The sequence below is a fragment of the Cavia porcellus genome, unplaced genomic scaffold (genome assembly GCF_034190915.1).
Source record: "Cavia porcellus strain 051 isolate PalLab524CR breed Dunkin Hartley unplaced genomic scaffold, mCavPor4.1 scaffold_5, whole genome shotgun sequence".
Classification (NCBI taxonomy): domain Eukaryota; kingdom Metazoa; phylum Chordata; class Mammalia; order Rodentia; family Caviidae; genus Cavia; species Cavia porcellus.
The window spans coordinates 35,639,665-35,662,427 of NW_026947488.1; the positions used below are offsets into that span (position 1 = coordinate 35,639,665).

At 49.4% G+C, this 22,763-nt stretch overlaps 1 protein-coding gene across 1 annotated transcript in view; it reads right to left on the reverse strand.

Moving 5' to 3' along the window:
- The window catches only part of Slc24a3 (solute carrier family 24 member 3), a 438,881-nt gene that overhangs the window by 99,806 nt on the left and 316,312 nt on the right, over positions 1-22,763 (reverse strand). Inside the window, exons 4-6 of the mRNA XM_003476377.5 lie at positions 16,713-16,787; positions 11,391-11,475; positions 11,003-11,106 (exon numbers count right to left, since the gene is read on the reverse strand). Coding sequence (XP_003476425.5) covers positions 11,003-11,106; positions 11,391-11,475; positions 16,713-16,787 — 264 coding nt within the window. The remainder of the gene's footprint in view (positions 1-11,002; positions 11,107-11,390; positions 11,476-16,712; positions 16,788-22,763) is intronic.

Below are 22,763 nucleotides of genomic sequence, written 5' to 3' on the forward strand. Positions count from 1 at the left end.
TTTTCTCCCTCCCTCCACACCCTCATTTAAGAGTCCCTGTACCATGGAGTTGATATAAGGATTAAACAAGTTAATATATACAATTCATGTTAACTCAGCTGAGCTCTCAGTTAAGATTAACTATTAACAGAAAAGTCATTTTTAATTTAAAATAAAAACAAATAATAATCGAGAAGAGAAGAAAGAGAGCTGTATATTGTTTTTTATAAAACAAAGAAAAAGACATCATGGGGTAGGGGACACACGTGTTCTAGAAACTTTGTGTTTGCTAATCCAAGACAGAGTGAGAGTGGAGAAACGAACTGTGGTGCAAAATGATCCAGACGTGGAAAGGTGGTGTCAAGGGTCTGACACTGTCTACCAGCTGCACCAAACCCTGGTCTCCTGGCCGCTGGTGACCACATCAAATGTGCCCATTCTGTGTTCCATGCCCTGACTGCTGCCACAATTCTGTCTTGTAGAAAAGAAGTCTCAAGCTAATGAGACACCGAGGCTGGCTTTCATTCTCATCTCCCAGGGAGTGGCAGCTCATGCATATTCAGGGAAGAGGAGGAATGTGCTGCTATGTAAGTGGCCTCTTGGTTGGGAGGTTGTCTACCCTCTTGTGCCAGTGAGGGCCAGCTATCAGTCAGCGAGCTCCCCCGCTACTCTGCACAGTCTGCAGGTCTGCATGGGATCTGACAGGTGAATGACTTTGCAGGTTCAGGCCGAGCCCATTGAGATGCAGGGCTGAACTTCTGCAGGGAAAAACGATAGCAGGAGCAGGGAGATACAGGAGTCTCACCTCATAAATGCCAAAGGCCACTGGCCTGGGTCGAGGATAGGACTAGAAAAGTGCTTAAAACAACAAAACCAAATCTTCCACACACTCGCCCTTGGTTGCCTCTTCTGCTTTCCATTTTAAAATTGCAGAGTCTTTATTGCATGCTGAGTTAGCAAGGGGAGACATGGCCCAGTGGGATCACATGAACCTAGGATGGACAACAGGAGATGGTCTTGTGGCCTACTGCACACTGATAAAATAGCCAGGCCCTGGCTGCCCAGGAAAGGAGAGGGTGGCATGAGAGGAAGAGACAGCGAGCGGGTCCTGCCCTACGCACCAGAGGTCTTTGAAACTTTGCCAAATTGAAATTCACAAAGACAGGTTGACCTTGAGATGGACGGTGTTGTCCAGGGCACAGGCCTCTGTCTGTGAGGATCTGGAAGTGGCCAGCCAGCGCTTTTCCCACAAATGCCACTGAAAGGAGGCCGGCTCCGGAGCCTTGGGCCCTTGGGGAGGCTGGGCAGGGCTGTTAGTGAGTAATAGAAGCTGCTCGAGCTTTTATTTAAAAGTTGCATTCTCGTAATTAAAATTAAAAGTTGATATTTAATTAGAAAAGGAAATCTCAGCCAGGCGTGGCATATGCACCTGAAATCCCAATGGTGAGCCAGCTAATACAGACAGATTATGGTTTGAGGTCTGTCTGGGCTACATAGTGAGACAGTGGCCAAAAAAACCGAAGGACTGACCAGCTGACCAACAACCTCATGACTTATTTGAGTGACGCTCCCAAGTCCCTGGATCTGCCACACAGAACTTCACAGTCTGTTGAAAGACAGACTGCCTACCCTCCCGATGGCTCAAGGCCAAGCTGCAGTCATCAGCAGAATTGAGAAACACCTCACGACATACTCATGATGCTCAGGATAAGCACCATCATGATTTTCATTGATTTAACCATCCCAACTCCAAAACGTAGTCTAGCCCCAGCAGCCACTTCTGGCCTCACTGCTGAAAACTGCCACAAGGATCACAGAGATAGTTGGTCTCCCTGCCACCATCCTGTCCTCATGGAGTCCTCTGCCCACCAAGCAGCTCGAGTGATTTTCCCCAAAGTGTAAACCGAACAAAGTGCTACTCCCAGTTAAACTTGTCAGCGGCTTCCCACGGCCCCCAGTCCTCACCGTGCCTCCTAGGAACACCAATAGGCTCCTGCCACACTTTCTGGCTCTCTCTCAACCATGCTGCCCCTCTTTACATCTGATGCAGATACATACCAGGTTTGTTCTTGTCTGCTCACCTACTCTTCCTTTCCCAGGAACTTTCTTCTCCTAATCCTCCTATGGCACTGTCTTCACAATGTGGGGTTCCTCCAGGACCCTACTCCTGACCACCTTGCTAAATCCTCTCCTCTACCTTCCCCACCAGCCAGCCTGTCCTGCTACCCAAGACATCTCTCCTAAGGTCTTTTTTTTTTTTTTACACTTTTTTTTTTTTTTTCTTTTTTCTTTTTATCGGTACCGGGGATCGAACTCACGACCGCCTGCTTGCAAGGCAGGTGCTTATGCCACTGAGCTAAATCCCCAGCCCCTCTCCTAAGGTCTTTTTCGGTGCACCTGGTGGCAGACTGAAACGTTCTTCCTCACATCCATTAAATACCCAGGCAACAGCTGATAGCTCCTGAGCACATGTGTGGCAGGCTGCGGGCACTGCGGACTCTCTTTAAGCAGATGTCCACTCTCCCCTGTCTGGTGCTAAGGCGCCATATCAGTCAGGCATCTCTTATCACAGGTCAGCTGAACAGCCATGACCGACGGTACTTTTCGTGCCTCCTCACTCATTAAGGGTGAACTCTCTGCCACCCTCAATATGCTTTTAAATTTTTCCTATAGCATTAATGCACTGTTGATGCACTATACCTTCTCCTTATCTTAGTATCTATCCACCCATTCTCCTGCTACCCACCCCTGTACAACGATCAGTACTTGTCGGACATTTGACAGCCTGGATCCAAATTCTAGAATTTTTCACTGGAGTCCTGCTGGTGTGTAGAGCAGTGCTTGGTGCATAGCAGGCACTCGGCAAATATTTGCTTAATTGAGGATTGAACTTACTGTTCAAAGAAGGACATGCAAATGGAGTATTCACCTGACTTTAAATTCACAGCTGTCAAAGAGAGAAACCACCTTCTGTGGACATTGTGCAAAGACAGTGCAGGGACCTCAGGTTTATGTGCTGGCTCTGGATCGTGTTGTGGACATCCGGACTGCAGCTGCCTGGACCCACAGTGTGGTGCTCATGGAGTGCCCGTGCAGATGGGAGGGTGGTGGGTGGGCAGGAGGTAAGGCTGGGGAGGGGTCCTTCCGCTGTACACACCTTCAAGACCATCTTGTATTTCCATTATCTTCACCATGGGGACCTTTCCACCGACGATGGACCCTGTAGTGGTGCAACATGGCCATGACTGAGATTCCTCACCTCCTCGTGTTGGTACACAGGCCCCACCTGGGGCTGAAGGTTAGAGTCTTTGTGCCCAGTGCTGGGATGCTTAGGTCTACCTTGAAGCTTCCACAGAGCTCATCAGAGACATCTCAAACCCGGGCTTTGTGGTGGTGAGGAAGCATCTAGCAGCTAAGGGATGGTGGGGACAACTGTGGCTTGGTGTGTGAGATCTGTGACTTAGGTTGCTCCTGGATCCAGGCTTGAAACAGAACTCACAAATCTGTGTGATGCCTGGTGCCTCATCACATGTGACTGACACATCACTGAATCACCACGAGCCTATTTTCCTCTTTTGCACAATGTTCTCCCCAGAGATCTACCTGAGGACCAAGACTGAGCAGTACACATAAAGCTGTGAGTGCCGGGTACCAGGCAAGCGCTGCTGGGGGAGAAATATAAAAGAGAACCGGCATCTGTCAGCCACCCTGGCTTTTGTCCTCATTCTGCTCCTCTTTCAGCTCCACACTCAGCTCCTCCTGTGGGGTGGCCTGGCATGGGCTCACTATGGCTGGAGGAACTTAGCAGCTTCCCACAAGAGCCCCGCTTGTCTGTGCGGGAAGACAGGGTGGAGAGCACTGTGTTCTGGAGAGAAAGACATTGTGTCCAAAACACTGGCTCCCTCCTCTGTGGGCCCTCAGCTGCAGTGGTTGTGGCAGTGGTGTTACTGTGCTTTGATAATTGGAGCCAAGGACATAGGCAGTGACCCAAAGCTCATTTTCCAAGAGCAACTTGAAGCTTGACAGCATGGAAGTGACAGATGCCCATCCCGTTTCTAGGAAGATACATTGCAGCCCTCAATGACTCGCTCCCGAGTTTGCTGGACACAAGGTAAGTGACCGCATCCTTGTCTTCCACATGGATGGTGTGTGCTGTGGCTCAGCCTCTCTCTCTAAACCCATGTGTGAGCAACAGCACTAATACAACACGGCTGCTGCCACGCGCCATCATTTCTAGTGGCCCTGCTCCCTATCGATTTGGAAATAAAAATAAATTGAGCAGAAGGACTCGGAGGAGTGGTCGAATGTGATGATTTAGAGACAACAGTGGAGCAGACAGAAGCCCCATTAACACACGGGCAAAGGCTGGGACAGACATTTCGCCCAAGGAGCTGGCACACAGGCAGGTGAAAGGATGCGTGCTCCCAGCCGTTGAGGAACAGAAGGAAAAGCAAGGCAAGCTGCAGCTTAGCTCTAGAAAGGCTGAAACTACAGCGAGACAAAGCAAAGCTAAATGAACCACATCGAGCGCTGTTGAGGGTCTCTGCACCTGGGACCTCACAGGCTGTGGCGCGACGGAAAAAGGTTGAGTGACTTTGGAAAGAGGGTTCAGCAGCTCTTACAAACGTGCCTCCCACCTGACCCCATAATCTCACTCCCAGTTTATTTTCTAAGTAAAAGGAGGCAGAGGCTGGGGCGGGGGAGGGATGGTGGGAGAAAAGGAAATAAGAAAAATAAAAGTGGGGTTATGTTCACACAAACTATTGCAGATCTGCGTGCATTTGACCATCTGGGTGACACTGGCCCAGGGAACACAGGCGTCAAGTGACCCAGTACTGCAGGGACTTCACTCTTTCTCCTGTCTCTGCTTTGTGTAAGAACTGGGGGTCCAAAGCCACACGTCCAGGGTGGAGCTGATCAGTGTTATCTCTGAGAGCAGAAAGAAATGGGTGGGAGGCTCTCTGTAACCTAAGCGCTTGGGACGCCAGTTCCTCGCCAGAAGCCTTGGTCAGACTGCCTTGCTGGGCCCCCACTCATTTGTATTTGCTGATGCTAAGCAGAAGCTGGAAAGAGGTATGGGCAAGGAGTCATTCTCATCCTCTTCTCTGGCCAGTGTGGTGTGTGTGTGCTCATGAGGCCACAGCCATGTTCTGCTGCGAAGGAAAGGTGGTGTGAGGAGGTGTGCAGAGCACACAGAGATGAGACAGTAACAGTGGGGCTGGCGCCCTGATCGCAGCAGAGCTGACATCTGCTTTCCTCTACACTTTTCAATGGCATCAATAACTTCAATACATATGAGAAGCTAGTGAGAGGTGGGGTGTTTTGTTACCTGAAACTGACTAGATCTAATTTCAGGAGATAGTTCAAAGAGGTAGAATGAGCCAGGAACAAGTTGGATGAGCCAACATCAAAGCTACCAGAAATCTTGGCTGGAGCTGCAGAGGCGATCTAAATGGAGCAGGTCAGAGATGGGCGGTGACCTCGACGGAACTCTGGGCCTGGGAACAGCAGTATCTGTGAGGAAGATCAAGATTGGGGCCCTGCTGGGACCTGCCCTTGATGGACAGGGTGGGAAGAGTGAAGGGGAAAAATTTTGAGGGACAGCAGAAGATTGCTTTGCCGGTCAGCTGGAGGGTTGGGCATCGAGAGAACAGTGTTCCAGGTTCAGTACTGACCTTTTACCACACATCCTGGAGGAGGCCTCTCCTGCACCTGGGCCTGAGTCCCTTGCCAGGCACTCATCTCCTGCACACCCACCTTCACTGTACAGAGGAGGGCAGGCCTGCAACCCAGACTTTTAGACTTGGCCCATGTGTGGTGTGGCTCTCAGTCTTGCCTTCCTCAGACTCCAGTTTGAGAGTGACTCCCAGGGTTGGGACATCATAGGTGATATGATGGGCTTGTTGGGGGAGCAGCAGGTTGGGAATCGAAGTGTTCAGGGCAACCTGGGCAGGGTCTATGGGTCCCTGATGTGTTTGACCCTTCCATCTGTTTGGGGGCACCCAAGACCACTGTGGCAGATGCCATATGATGAGAAGAGAAGGTCTCAGATGCACATGGTCAGGCTGTTTGCATCATTGATCTTGGGTCAGTACCATCTTGCTGACATGTCTGTTCTTTGCACTGTCCCCAGAGCCCCTACTCCAAACTTTTGAAGAACAACAAAATCTCAGGCTAATCACAGGAATGCAATGATTACATCTGGAGACTTGTTAAATCATAGGCTTCCCATTTGGAAAGAGAATGGATTTCTCAGTCAGTATTTACATCAACTCTAGCCTTCCATCTCCATAGACCCCATCCACCTCTCTCCCCCAGAATCCATCTCCTTTCTTGTCAATAAAGCTCATATTACCTTAAAATTCAGCAAGTGTATTTCTGCAAGTATTTATGGAGTATCATCTGTGATGTCCACACATAGGAGAAGCTTAATAAACAGTAGCTGGTTATTTTTGTTTGTTTTAAGACAGGATCTCACAATGCAGTTCAGGCTTACCTTGAATTCATTCTGTATCCCAGATTAGCTTTGAAAGCAGGGTGATCTGCCTACCTCAGCCTCTTGGGTTCTGGGGTTGTAGGCATGCACTACTATGCCTGGCTGGAAACTGTTATTTTTAACACCAGAGGAAATTCTATAAATCCAAGATGTTTTGGTCCCAGACTCTTAATTGTCTCCCTGGTATTAACGCTTATGGTTCCTTCATCAGGGTTGAAGATGGGACCCAACAGGTGGCTAACTTTAAGGGCTTGCTCTTGAGTTTAGAGAATACTTTGTGGGCCCATTCCTAGCTCCTCACCATTACCTCCTTTAGAGCCTTTCAGTGGCCTGTCCCTATGTCACTCTGCCAGAGGTCTTCTCTGGATCCCAAGGTCCACCTTGCCTGAGCCCAGCAGGCTGGAACGCTGAAGAAGTGACATTCCTTGGAGGAGTCCTTAATCAACAGGAGATGGAAGTGGGTGGATAAACACCCTGCTCCCCAGCCTGTATATGAGACCACATATGCATCCGTGTGCCACACCGTTACCCAGGTGCCCCAGAATTGAGTCCCATGTGAGATACCTTGTTTGCTAACACACTTGTCTTGGCTACCTTCTTTTCCCTACCTCATTTTCTCAATGTCCTGGGTGGGGGGTGTTTTTCTGGGGCCTCTTTTCAACTTGTACTTGAACACCTGCTGAGTCTCCTTGTGAAAGAGTTGGAGGAGGGCAAGTGCCAGCTCAGAGGTGCAACCTCCAGGTACTGCTGAAGGAGGGACAGGGTGTTATTGGCAAACTCAGTCAAGAGGAGTTTTCCCTGCCAGAGAACATCAGGCACGTTAGGAGGTGGCCAGGGCCACTGTGCCGATGATGACTGATGATAAACTGGAGCCATCTGCCGAGCTGCAATAACCCGAATAGGAAGACCTAATCTGGGATGCAGTTAAACTGTTTACTCTCTGTTTGTGGTTATGTATTTAAAGCTTAGCATGCTCAGAATGGTGGATTTAAATTTACAAGCACATTGTTTTAAGAAATTGGCATGAAGTCATTTCAAAGCAATATGCAAAGTACATGAGCTTGGCATTTTTTCTTTCTGTTGCTTTTATCCTTTGTTCTTAAATAAAGAAAACTGGTAGGACCTTGGCTCTTAAATGTCATGTGGAGTTGCCAAGAACCACTCTCTGAGCCACCTTCTAAGAAGCAATTTCCTCCCTGTCCCATAAAACTCTGCAAAGCACCCTAGGCAAACACAAGTACAGGGTATGTTTGCAAACTACAAATACAGCAGACATTTAATTACATTGAATTCATCAAAACCCTAATTGAGACAGGAGCTCAAACCTACGGCTTAATTACTTTAATTTCAGATGGGCAACAGACTTTGTCCTGTACTGCCCTTTATGTCGGAATGCAGGAGAGAGAGAGGCCCCCCGGGTGCTCACCAATAATTCTCCCAGCCACATGAAAGTGCAGATCCACGTAAATAATAATGCTAAGTGAGACCCACAACTGGATTTATTAATCATTTCAATTCCCAGTCTCCATCCTCTGCCGTAACATTCCACAGCTCCAGTGGCATCGAGGAAGGCTTTTGAATGTGCAAGGCTGGCAGCTTCTGTGTCTTACAAGATTCCTTCTCTACCCACTGAAAAGAGTCCGGAAGTGAGCACCCGTGCATGGGGGGCGTCCTCTAAATACCTCATTTTGATCTCCGTTTAGAAGGGCTTCTCCCTCACCTTCCCTGTCTGTCCCACCCTCAGTTCTGTGGAACTGTCAGACACTGGTGTCAAGGGCCATGAGCAGACTGCAGGGTGCGGTGGTGGAATTTGGTGGTGAGCACTCCGGGGACTGGAGACTCCTGAGACTGCTGATGGGTCTGACTTGTACTGACCCACGATGGGCCATGTGTACCTGGTGCCCCTAGCACCCAGGTCTCAGATCTATGATACCACTAGGGAGTCAGGGTGCTGACACCCACCTGAACCTGCAGAGGAGAAGCCTGGCCTGAGAGCTGGAATGGATTCTCCGATCTCTTAGCCGGCAAAAGGAGAGGCAGGATTCAACCCCAGGCCTGTCTGATCCTCCAGCCCATGTTCCTTCCAGCACATCATTTGCTTCCTCTGTAAAGACTTCAGGGATTCTACAAAACCCAGAAAAATACAACCAGAAGGCCTCAAAATCTCCACGCAGGCACAGGACAAGGAAAGCTGGAAGAAAGGCCTGGCGCCAGAATCCTGTGGCTGGTTCTCATAGCACTCTGTTAGCGGCCACTTCTTTCTGCAGTCACGTGGTTCCTGATGTAAGCCAGTGGAGCCCTTCTATGGAGGGGACACGGGACAGATGGCTACTATTGCTGAAGTTTGAGTCCCCGCAGCTGCAGCTGCATCCATTGATGCAGGTGCTCTGACCAGGTTGTGCATGCTACCGTTGCTAATTCCTCACCGACGCTCACCTGGGTGGTTTCTGCACGGCCCAGACTGGCTTTATTCCTCTGCAGTATCTCATCTCCTCCGGGCTCGCTTCAGGTACAAATGACTAATGACAACATGACAACACTAATAAGGGGCTGGCCTAATAGTCACACTGATGGTGACAATGCTAATTCAGAGAGTGCTCAGAGCAGCAGCCTGGGGTGCAACACAATTCACATCAGTCAGCAAAGTGGTGAGATGGGTCAGGCAGAGGGGGACTGGGGGCCTGTCAACCATGCAGTATGCAAAGGTAGAGTGAGGTTTTCAGGGCTCACCACACACGTGGTGTGATTGAAAAATATGATGCCTGTTTACATTAAAAAATCCCACAATAGCAGGTGCACTGCCGTGAATCCCCCTCAATCTTCCCCTGCACCACGAGTGCACTTAGCCCACGGTTCCTGTCACTGCCTGCAGCAGCTCTGGATATTCTTTTGTGTCTTCAGCTATGCTGCCAAAGTTATCTCTGTATCCTGAATCCATTCAAAAGGCTCACCTGGTCATTTCTACTTTTAGTCAAATGGCTCCTCCTCTGCCTCTGGGGAGGAGCCAGAAATCACATGGTGCCAGATCCAGAATAGGGTGGAGGAGGATGCAGTGTCATGTTTTTATGAGCTGCCTGTCCACTGGATGGTTTTCAGCAGCAACATTCACTCTATTTTGGATCACACCTTATAAAGACACTCAGGAAAGAGGCCTCCAGAGCTGCTGCAGAAAGCGTCTGTAAGGGTGGGAAGAGTGTATGCATTGTGAGGGGTAGGATTTGGGGGTAGAGGTTAATCGTCATGTGCTTTTTCCTATAATAAATTTTAGCATTTAATTTAATTCTCCAGGTACACAGGAGAATTGAAAAGCATCTGAAGGTGTGTCCACAAAATCTAGACAACAGATCCCTGAGTAAAAAGGATTAGAAAACTGAAAATGTTCAACCTAGAGAATCGGGCAGAGCTCAGTCATCATGAACAGAAATGTCTGTCCAGGAGCCTCTCATTGGAAGGACCCTGTCCACCTAGGGACCTGGAGCGGATTCCCGAATGATCAAGGCACCCTCTGACTGTTGCCTGACTGGTCGCCCACACACCAGGCAGCCCAGACCCAGACAATCAGGGCATACAGGGCTGGTGGCTGTGGGGAGAGCAGTGGTCCACAGTGCACCCTGTGCAGAGACACTGGGGCCCACCTCGGAGAGACGGGGCCCTGGCAAGGGGGATGACAAGGCTGCCAGGAGCACATCTAGTCCTTCACCCTGACTTGTAGTGGGACACTCTGCCCACTACAAGGAGCTGCTAACCAGGTGTTAGGTTCACCAGGCTCCTGGATATCACAGGTAGTCACCTCTGCTAACTTCTGGAAATCGCCTTTTCCAGAGGACAGTCTTGAGTGTTTGGTCAGGACTCAGACTGTACTGTTCTGAGTAAATCTCTCTGGAGAAACTAGCACCTCAGAACCACCTGACAGCTGCAAACCTGCAGTCTGTTCACAGCTGCTCCAACACCCAGTGCTCCTGGCTCAGCCTCACACCTAGGTGACTTCGGGGAGATCCCTCAACTCTCCAAAATAGATGCCCACAGTCATCAAGAACTCAGACCCCAGAACAGCCCCAGCAGGGGAATAGTCTCCAGGAAAACAGCAGCCCTGAAAAGCACGTCTGCCCCCAGAAAGCTAAGGCAAACATGGACCTCAAATCCTCCATCTCTGTGGGAAGAAATCTGCATCCTAAGCCAAAGGCTCCAAGTGTTTAGCAGAGAAGTCTGTCTCTTCTCTGATCTTTCTCATTTATTTTATTTCTTCTGTCACCAGACCATACTAAAAGTGTTTCAGATCATTCTAGTGTGGTTCAATAACATGTGAAATGAGGCTGACACGTTCACATCTGTAATCTACAACTTTCAGGTTGGTTCATTATTTACGCAGACCCGGAAATTCTCCATTCCATCAACCTAGAGAACAAATACAGTGGCGCACAGTTTCTAGTTTTGGCTGAAGAGACTTCAATTGCTGGGTCCTTGGGGGAGGGTCGTGCTCCAGCAGGACAACCTCTGCCTCAGATGGCAAAGAGCTGCCAGTCTTACCTGCCCCGCAAAGAGCCCACAGACACCGATGATGCACAGGATATTGAACACGGCGGAGCCCACGATGGTGCCCACACCGACGTCGCCCTTGGTGATGAAGACACCTGGAACACAGACCCAGTGTTAGACTGCTGTGGTGGCTGCTGCTTCCCTCAGGGGACAGGGGGACCCTCTGCATGTGCTGCTGTTCCCAGGTCCTAAAGGGGTCTTTCATGCACAGTTAAAACACCCCTTGCATAGGGTAGTGGCTGGGAGAGGCCAGTGTCCTGTGGGGACCCTGGACTCTCATTTCTTATTGCAGCAGACTGTCCTTTTCAGGGACCATCTGTCCCCAGAGCCCTTTTCTCTCAGATTGGGAGAGGCTGAGGGGCCCCAACTCATTACTTACCTATGACCGACGTGAACAGCTCTGGAGCCGAACTGCCCGCTGCCATGAATGTGGCCCCCGCCACATCTTCACTGAGGTGCAGGCGCTGCAGAGGAGCAAAGACAGACACAGGTGAGGAGGACTTTCCTGGGATAGAGCTGCCCATGACTCCCCCAGAGAAGGGCAGTTGGGGGCTTCTGAGAGACTTGGGGCTGGGTTCTATCCCTGCAGAGCTCACGATTTTCTCCGAGAACCTCGGCCCTCGAGAATCAAAGGTCCCGAAGCTTCAAGTGACCAAGTCCAAGGGCCCTGGGGCCCCTGGATGACAGGGAGGGGCAGAGCTGTGGCTCACGGCCCTGGTGATCCCTGGCTCCTTCTTGCCTTCCTGCCGGCTGTACTCTGATTTCAAAGGAGGTGCCAGCAATCCAGATCTGTATGCAAAATATCCTGAATTTTACAATAATTCAATGACCCTGGATTAAGTGAGGCAGCAGGCTCACGGTGATCAGTGCAAGCCTTGGGGTGTCACTGAGGTCACGCTTCTGAGTCCCCCAGCCCTGTCCTGGATTTTCACATAGTGAGTGGCAGAGTGGCCTGGGGACCTGGGATGGAGTAGGACAGGGTGAGACAGGCCACAAGCGGACCTCCAGGTCACTCTAGTTGTTACAACAATAGGGGATTTATAAGGCGAACACACACTAGGGGCTGAGTAGCTTCCCTGCCCTCTACCACAACCCGGGAAGTAGCCAGTTCCCTCCTGGAGGCTCAGAGCAGACCCTGCTGGTCTGGGGGCCACAGCCTCCCTTTCCAGATGCTCAGGTGCTCAAGGTCAGGGCGCAGCCATGGTGGGGGCAGCCAGCGTGCAGCCGTGGTGGGGACAGCCAGCTCTACTGACAGGTAGTGACAGGAGCCCAACAGAGGGTTTCAATATGGGATTCTGGGCCCTTGGCTGTGCTTTTCACACTTCCTGGCGAGGGGCTCAGGAAATCCCAAGATGGGCTGGACTTTGGAAGGTGTGGCTATATGGGAAACAGGTACCAGTTTCACAGGCCCTGGAGACCCAGACAAGGACCCTGTTCCCCTCTCTCTCCATGCAGCTGGCCTCTGCTTCCTCTCTATCTCCCTCTACTCCCTCTCTCTCATCCCCAATCCACTCCAGCCCCAGTGACAGCTTCAGAATTATTGGGGAGGGGGACTCTATGTCTTGTGGTTTCTATCCATCATGACACAGTCACAGGAAGTCTCCCCAGCTCCCTCCTGAGCAGGGAACAGTTTCTGACTTCCTGTGTGACGTCCAGGGCTCCCCAAGGGGATGCTTGCCACTGCTTTCCGACCAAATACTCTTTCTTGAGATACTTTGCCAGCATGGCCTTCCCTCCAAGCTGCTTCTCCAGCCCACCATGGGTCCCCAGCTGGGGACTCCATTTTTCTGCACTTGCCAGCTTCTCCCACCAAGTGCAGTCAGCCTTTGGCATGCAAAGGTCTGACTCCAGGAGACCCTGTGGAAGCCCTAACCTATACGTGCTCAAATTACATCTGTAACACAGCATAGTCCATGTATGTAACCTACGCACATCCTCTTGGGTACTGTACATCACCTCTCGATTTCCTACAACTCTGAATCCCAAGAAAATGCTACATGAGTATCTATTCCTGTGGTGTTCAGGGAATTATGACTGAATGAAGCTCATACACACTCAGTGCAGTGCACTTTTTAGAGAACATTTTCCATCTGCATCTGCAGGTGTGGGTGCAGGGCATGTGGTCATGCAGGCGGACTGCAGGCTTCTCAGCTGCTCTGTGGGTTGCAGCCTCCGCAGGGTGGGGGACAAGGACCGTGCTGGGCTATGTTTCGCTCCCCCTGCCCGCAGCCCTGTGTTGTGCGTGGCCTGGGCAGAGCGCAGCTCAGTGCTTTCTGTAAATGTGATGGGCCATGCCCTGTGTCCACTGTCACTCTTACTGCTTAGAAAGTCCCCCTGTGGCCCTGGAAATCTCCCTGAGCTTCCCTCCTTCTCTGTCCAACATCGTCTTTCCTCCACGAGCCTCTGCCCAGCCTCAGGCAGCCTCAGGGTGCTTCCCAGCCCCCTAGAACAACAAGCCCTTTTCTTCCTGACTGGTGTTCATGCTGCTGATCCCAAGAGGCCCCCTCCCACCTCCATTTCACAGCAGCTGAGTCCTCTGTCCTCCTCACAGGGCTGCTTCGGACACCTTCACATGTCTCAAGATGCCACCTCACTGTTTCACACAACGGAAAAGGGGAAACTGAGGTTGAGACAGGGACAATGTTGACAAGGAGCAGGAACTTTGCAAACACCAGGATCTGGCCCTGTCCTCAAAGCTCTATTCCCCTTTCCTTTCTCTTGCTTCTCCATAGCCCTGCATTTTTTTCTGATTTCAACTGATTCAAGTGATTTCAAAGTATATCAGAACAGTAAGAATCTACCCCCAGCTATGATTTGTTTGAATCATGCAGATTGCTTTTCAAAATCATCATTCACAAAAGCTGAAAACACCCTTTTGATTTCTCTGCCCCACCTGAACTTCAGTCTAGGTGCAATATCTGAATACAGGCCGCTATCATCACCAGAAGGAGGCTGGGTTGGTAAAGGCATGCCAAGAAAGCCTCCGCCACCATGGGTGGATGGAAAGTGCCATGGTCCCCTCATCTTGTGAGAAGCCATAACCCCAGGGGGATGTGGTCACAGGCCTTGGAGCTATGAACCTCTGGGATCTCTGAACAGACAGCTCTGTCCTCTGCCCACCCATGGCTCACAGGTGGAAGCCTGCTCCATAATCAGGGCTGATTAGAGTCTGTGCAGACAGCCGTGCTGCTCTTGCTAAACTGACCTTGCTCCTAACATTGGACTTGGGGTGGGAGCAGGGAGAGCTGGGGAAAGGGGCCCCTCTTCCATGTCTACCAGCCCTGATGGCTGGTACGAACTCGTCTTGTGGAGTGAAGGGCAACTAACACCAAGCCCGGGGTCCTGCCTTGGGTTTACAGTTTTCCTCCAGTACCAAGCAGCTTTGTGAGCTGGGTGAGCTGCCCCACACCTCAGAGCCTGGCTTCATTTTTGCTAAAGAGAAGATAACTGTAGTCACCTGGTAAAGTTTCAGAGCTAAAGAGAAATGAGCCTGTCCATACCACACTCCTTTAGCAGCTGAGCCAGTTTCTGGTACATCAGAGGTCCAATAAATTTCCCCTCCACTAAACATTTTAGTTTCTTTTCCTCCTCTCTTAGCCTTTCATTTTTTAAAAAAATCACTCCTGTCCTCTCTTTTGCCACTTATAGTAACTAAGCCTCTTCCTCCAAGACAGTGTCCCTCTTGCTGGTTCTGGGTGTTTCCTCAGTTAAATAGGACACATGCTGACAGTCGAATTTTTATTTCTAGACTACAGTAACTTTGCTCTTAACAGTAGAGATGTGGCGTGGGAAAAGGACAGAGCGGCTTTGCCTTGAGTGAAGAATGAATTGCCAGATGCTGGTATAGTTGGCCCCGCTGTGTCCTGGTTTTCACATCCATCGATTTGACCGACTTCAGATGGAAAATGTCCAGAAAAAAATTGAGTCTACACTATGTCCAGATTCCTTCTGGTTATTTTGAACAATAACAACATAGCAGGACCTAGCATCTCCACGATATTCGTACCATAGATAGTTTATACAGTTTAAATATAGTCCACATAGCTCTGTGTATTCACATTCTGCTGTGTATTCAGCAATGTAGGTCAATGAGAGATGCAATGTGCACAGGCGAGTGCGTCGTATCCATAGTAACTGCTTGAAACCAATGAGTCTCTACCCCCAGCCATGAAAGACTATTTCAGAAAGGAATTTACATGGCCCAGCAGTTGGTCTCAAGCAATCACCATGCTCATTTTATACAAGGGATGTGAGCAGGTGTAAGTTTTGGCATTGACATGGGCCCTGGAACTATGGACACCAAGAGGTACCTGCATTTCAGAGATCACAGCAGATCTCAGTTACAGGTCTGGGCTTTTCCTCCCTTGTGACACACAATGACCCTGCACCTAGGCTGAATCACTGTGACAGGGGCATCTGGACACACCTCAAATTCCTTATCCTACTGTCACCACACAGAGGGTCCCATCTCCGTGACCTTTCTGAGGCTATCATACAATGATCATTTATTTATCTGCATAGAAAATCCACAGCTTCCAGGATGCAGGAGGGGCTGCATAAGTCAAAGTTTCTCCAAGGGTGGCTTCCAGACCAGCAGCCTCAGCATCACCTAGGGACTGAGTGGAGTTGCAAACTTTGGCCCTTCCCTGGGGTCACTCCAGACCTGCAGAGTCGGGGACAGGTGTGTCTGACAGAGCTCTTGACTTGGAATCATGAATACCTAAACCAAAGGCACAGCTTGTAGGTAAAGGAAAGTACATTTCAGAGCCAACAAAAAGATCAAAGAGGCAGGAGAATGAGAGAGCTCTGCACAGGCTGAGGCTTTTAAATGAAAGGGGTCAAAGTGCAGCTCAGCTTGGTGTTCAGTGTGATGACCAGAACACAGCAGTGGCCGCTCTCCTCACCTCGGCCCTCTGAGTTCCTCACCTCCAGGCCTTCTGGCCCTTCACATGGGACATTTCTGTGACGCCCAGAGAGGACATTGGCTGGGAGATTTGGGTGAGTGAGGGCTGTGGAGGCATAAGGAAAGGGAAGGAGGTGGAAGACGTGAGAAAAGGGCAGCACAAGGAGGCAAAGAAAGCAGGGAAGTGCGACAGGAGCATGGTGGGCCTTCGTCTCCGAGGGTTCCCAACCTGCATATTCGACCAAAGGTGCAAGGAATACATTTGAAAAATAATTGCCGATGGGTTGAAGATGTACAGATTTTATCTTGTCATTACAGCACAGTATAGTGCTGGAGATGGAGCTTAATGCTGGAGTGTTTCACTTAGCACGTGCAAGGCCCTGGATTTAATCCCCAGCACTACAAAAGGAAAATAGAATCTCTATCTATGTAGCATTTCCACTGTACTGGTGTCAGTAACCTAGAGGTGATTTAAAGTGGACGGGGGACACGCATAGGTTTTGGAGATACTGTACCATTTTACGCACGGGACTTGGACATCCATGGATTATGGATCGCTAAGTGTCCTGGGACCAAGTGCCCACAGACACCAAGGGACACGAGTAGCAGCAGCATTATGACCAGTTGCAGATCTGAGTCCAGCTGTCCACTGGCATCCTGAACCTCTAAACGGACAGAGGCAGCTTCTGTGCAGATGTCAGCCTTTTCTCTCGGTGTGCAGACACCTGCCGCTAACACAGCCCAGGACCTCATGGAAGCGGCTGCCACTTCCGAGAGTGTAGCATGCAAGGTGCTTACCTCACAGATCTTTTCCAAGGAGGGGACAAAGAAGTCATCACACACAATGGCCAGGGCATAGAACATGTACATAGCCTGGAAAACAGGAAGGAAGAGTTAGTTAGATTTGGGCAGGGCCAGGGACAGGGGTTCTGCCACCTAGTGCTTCAGTGATGTCTTCTGTTGTCAGGAACCTAACCTCTGACTCAGAGTAAGTACAGCATCTTTGCAAAGCCTGCTGGAGTCCATGTGACCCAGTCCTGCTCTCCTCACTGCCTGCCACTCCTGTCACCTGCTCACTGCCAAGCGTGCTACAGATGCTGCCTCAGGCCTGTGCACTTGCTGTTCCCTCTGCCCAGAACTCTGCTCCCCCAACAACCACTGCCCACTCCTTCATGGCCCTGAGGTCTGCTGAAGTGCAACCTAACTTCCCTCTGTCCACTTCTCTCTACTACTTTTTTTCTGCCCCCCCCCCATTTTTGGACTATATTCAATCGATCTGTCTGCTACCAGTCTCCTCTGCTATAAGTTCAGAACAGTAAAGGTTTTACCAATCTTGCCAGAGAGAGGCATTTCTTACCCTGTGTTGCTAGCTGAGGACATGAAGCTGTGGCTCCTAAATGTCCCTGGCAGTCATAGTGAAGAAGACTTGACTTTGGATAGAGTTGACACTGAGTCAGAAAGCACCTGAACCCTTAATGACATCCCCAATATCTTGATCTTGTGGTGTTGGAGTCTGCTGTGCCTGTGGACTTGTACCCTTCCCTAGAATTGCTGATGCCAGTTTCTCCAGGAGTTACCTGTGCCCAGGAGCCCAGAGTATCCACTGGGGGTAATTGTGTTCCAGTACTCTGGCTAGTAATGTCCCTTACTGACCTCCCCACATGTTCCCACTGTGAACTGCTCCCTAGTGTGGGGCCCTTGGCCTCACCCCCTTAGGGTCATCCCAAGGTACAGGCAAGTAATCCATGCGGATGGCCTACAGAGCCCTGTAGGGGTCAGTTGAGAAGCTAGGGAGAAGGCTTCCTTTATGAGAGAGGGTCTAGAGAGAGAAAGCTGGCCTCAGAATGTTGCCCAGGCAGCTAGAAACTGAACCAGGAGATGGAGGTGGCACACATACACACACATGTGCACACACGCGTGCACACACACACACACACACACACGTTCAATGACCCATGTGAACCCTGGACCCAGTTCAGTCTGAAACCAAGCTGACTTTGTAATTTAGTGACCAGTAACGTGCCTTTGACACTTAGGCTGTTTTGAGATGAGTTCCTGTCACACACAACTGTCTTTCACAAAGCCTGTCACGACCCAAGCATGAAATGATTTGAAGCCTTCTACTCTTGACTATGACATTAATTTGGTCTCCAGCCCCCTTGGTTTGAGGTTGTTTTCCTTTCATACGAACATGTTTCATCTCTTCCACCAGTTTGCAAGATTCCAAAATATATACTTTAACACCTGAATCGGTGGAAACATCAGACAAATTTGCACAAAGGTATGTTTCCAAACTGCTGACTGTAATAAATTACCAAAACCTAGCCAATGATACCACTGGGGATAGTTATATAACTATGATCCATAGCCCAACAAAGTAGTGTTAAATGAGATTATATAATATCTACATTTATTACATCCCCAGGTGAAAAGTGCTTCAAACACATGCTATCTCTTTTTATTAAATTGTCTAGGTTTCTATGTGGATACACACACTTACATAAGTATATTTGCATACAAGAATTCATAAGGTCAGCTATCAAAATAATAGCCACATTTCTCCTTATGATAAACCTACCTGTGTTTTGTAATCACTATCAATATTTTATCATTTTTCCACCCTCAATTTGTATTCTTATGTAATTTTTGTAGGCAAAGGGAGATCTTAGAGGTAAAAGCTGTGTTTGATACCTTGCTTATCTCTCAGGAGCCAGGAGCCTTGGCATGTGGAACAATCTTAAAAATAATTTTTATTGATTGATACATTTATAATCTGTACAAAATCATTTGCCTGCAGTTGTTTTTGAAGATGTCAGTTTAAAAATAATTCATGCTGTGTTTTGTACCCTTGTGGATAAGCCAGAAAATACATTTCCAAATTATAATGGACTCAAGCCCTCTTTCACCATATGGGTTGGCTGATGCAGAAATATACAGGTTATAGCATTCCCCTTGAAAGGACATCCAAATTCAGTAATTGAAACAGAGAATGGCACATCTGTGGCTTAACCAAGACCTAAATAAGCTGTCTGTCACTGACACAGCCGACTTGCTGAAACAGCCAGCACCATGCAGGAATTCATGAGCTGTCTCCTCAAGAATGTGCTCCCTATTAAGTATTGATCTTGTTCAGGGGCAAGGAGCTCCATGGGACACACTCCAGCATCACTTCTCAGGTCAGGATAAGAAATGCACGGACCTGCCACATTCACCCAACCCAATGCCAATGAGAGTGGGGACGCTCACTGTCAATCAGATTCCCATGATAAGTCACCTCTGCAGACTCTGGGAGGCTGGAAGGGCAGAGTGGCTCCTAGGCTGGCAGTGACTCACTTGGCATGGGAGGCTAGGCTGCCAGGGTGCAGACACACCACTGTCATCTCTTTCCAGTTACTGGAAAACAGATCCTCATTGGAAAACAAATAAACAAACTGTACAAACAAACAGAGTAAAGGAACAAACCAGGTACAAAGTCCAAATTTAAGATGTCCACAGGAAGTGCGTTATTGATGGCACTATCTGTGCATAACCATTTTTGCAGAGTTCCGCATTTGCCTGCGTATTCCTCCGTTCCTCCGTTTTTGAAGGGCACAGTAATACCATTAAGGACAATCACAATCATAATTTCGCCACTCTCTGTTGATCCAGAAATCCCAAGATTTCTCCAGGTGCTTTATGACTGACACTGTTGTTTAACTCTTCCAACTCCTGTGAGTCTCATTTTCAGCCGACCCAGAGCACAAAGCAAGTTGCCTGAGGACACACAACTGGCCGAGGTTAAGGCTTGTACTAGATTCTAGGCTCTCTAGGCCCTGTCAGTGACACATATTTCTCCCCACAGTGTCATTTCCAACATGCCACTCCACCACTGCATCATCTTCTCTGTAGCGCTCTTACTGATGAGCCTTCTCCTCTCACGCGCAGAGGGAAGGACAGTTTAGAACCCAGCCATCTACCTTTTGGGGTTGCTCATCACAGTCTACTGATACTACTATTATCATTTTTTACAAGGTGAAATATAAAACACAAGGTAGGTTTTAATTCTCAAAAATGCCTGAGGTGGCCCAAACCCTAGGGTGGCCAAAATGTGTTGCATTTCTTCCCCAGACACTCTCGAATCCAAGTCCCTCAGCCTGGGAGTGAACAAGCTGTGTGGGACCCATCCCAGTCATGAGGACTGAGGGGTATCTGGGGAAGGAAGGGGTCCCTTGGTGCTTTAGCTCAGGTCTCACAGACTCAGGGCGTTTTCCATGGAATCTCATCATAGCCCCCCAACCCCATCCCATGAGGAAATCTCTGTTTTGGCGCAGACTCTGAGCAGACCAGAGGATGAGCCATGTTTTCAAGAAAGTGGTGGCCACTGTGGATATTTAAATAAAAAAAACACAGTATTACAGTAAAAGACACATGGCCATGAATCCCTCACAGAATGCTCTCCTTTGCTTTAAACACACTTGTCCCGTCGTTCTTGCTCCTTCTTGAAGCACTTCTGGAAAGTCCTCTTTTGTGAGTTTTTACTGGTTATAAATATGATTAATGCTGCTAACAAGTGCCATTAAACAGGAAGGCAGGCTCATTAAAAAACAGGACACTGTCCTCGTCTGCCTTAGTCACCCAATCTGACACCATGTGGCTTCTGGCTCCTCCTCAAAGTCAAAATGATCATGCAAAGGAAAAATTTTGAATCAATTTGGGACAGCAAGGCAGCCACAACTGAAGACACTCAGGAAAGAGGACTCCAGAGCTGCTCCAGAAAGTGCCAAGAATGGTGGGATAAGTGCGTTCAAGAGACCGGGAGGGTTTTGAGGGGGACACACAGCAGTGTCTTACTGTAATAAATATATTTTCGATCACATCTGCCTATCCATGGACCTGGCCTCCCTCTTCCTGAAGGACAGAAGCTGTGTGCACTGGATACCTGACCTACCTGCCCAGGGATGCACACACAGAATGACTTTGAGGAAGGGAGTGGGTCCCCAGGACAGTGATGTTCATGGAGCAGCTGGTGTCAGCTCTGGTATTTGGCAAAAGAAATGCTTTAGTAGCAATGACCAGGCATGAGCACTGCTGAAGAAGATGCAGTTTAGAGCCTCAGCAGGTGTGCACGACTCATGAAGTATCTTAAGTGAGACCTGAGATTTGACACTTACAAGCTAGGTGGCTTTGAATTGTTGTCCCACCTCGTGGAACTATCAGCATGGAACAATCCCAGCAGCTTCCAGGCAGCTGCAGGTCTTGGAGTGACAAGTACAAGCAGACAAAGGGGGTAGGGCATGCAGCCCAATGGTCTTCATGGCAACACAATGGACCATGGGGCCATGCCCACACCAGCCTGCTGGAGGGAGAGATGTGTAGTACAGAGCCCAGCTGTCTTTGCTGAGGTGACCAGAGATCAGGCAACCAGCAGCTAACCCTGCAACATGGCCCAACTCAGGCTGGCCAAGGCAGGCCAAGTCCAGCCATTCAGTTGGATTCAAGGACTCCTGTGCCAAGCCACCGCTTGCTGTTGCATGTCCCTGCAGCTGCAAGGCCATCTGCGACCCTACAACACTATGGCAATATGTTGATTGTGGCTATCAGAGACAACTGAGACAATGAAAGCACCACAGTGAAACTACTACTTCTAAGGGAGCCAGCTTGGACAACTGTCAGTCATGAGGGCAGGTAGACCTTCCTAAGCCTCTGGGACCTGCTCCCCCAATCCCCACCTGCCTCAAGTACGCACGCCAGCGCCACCAAGACAAAGCCTGTTGTACTCTGAGGCACGTGTGGCTTACAGTTTGAAGAGTTCTTTACCTATTAACTCAGCAATGATGTATGGGGTGCTGACCTAAAGCCAGATGCTCTGGTGGGGGCAAGGATCTAGGGCACTGTCTTTGGGCAAAAGAGAGTGATTTGAGGTTCACTTTGGAGGACCCAAGGTATGTAACTCCCCTTAACTCAGGGTGTGGAGAGCCTGGACTGTAATGTGGCAGACACTATCGGCTCTATCCACGAGCACCCACTTTATCTTGCAGCCACAGCTCCACCATTGTTCTGAGTAACAGCACCCTCAGCTTTTGTAGACTTCCAGCAACCAGCCCTGGCCACGTGACACAGTTTTAGCCAATGAGAATACACCAGGGACCCAACTAAAATCAGCCTTTCATCCTGGCTTGCTGTGAGGTCTGTAGTGGCAGCAACCATTGTACAGTCACAAGACAGCAAGCAAGGGACCCGTATCCATGTTTCTAGATGAGTGAGACCCACGGACACAGCTCTCCAGGTCGAAGGTGGAAGTCATCCCTCTTTGGACTTACTATGTGTGGAAAGGATCTCCGCATCTTTCCTGTTGGAGAGGGAGTGAGAGGTCAGAGAAGGCTTCCCATAAGAGGTGGCCTCTGTGCTGAGGTCCTGTGAAGTAAACACTGTCTCATTGGGTGATATGAGCAGTTGATTGGAACTAATAAAACCAGAGAACTCAAGTTATGGAGGTTAACCTAAAAGATACCAAGGGCAACAAGAAATCAGTGTCCTATGACTTGGTGGAGGACAGCAGACTCGCCGGAATGTCGATACACATGCGTGCTCCTAAATTGCATGGAGTGTGAGTCTGCACCACCACTTGAGCCCGGCTGTTTGATGCGGCACCCACAGGCAGCAGTTTTCACAGGGAATCTCCTTTTCTATGTCACTGGTCCTGCTGTCTACATCTTCTGCTCTGAGGACGGGAAGTGATTCTGGGACAGGGGCTGCAGGACTCAGGGCTGAGAGGGCTGAGCTCTAGGCCTCTTAGAGGATGGGGTTTCAAGCCTACCAGGTGTTATTCACAGCTTCAAGAGATTTTAGGATTAAAATCGGAGCCGGGTA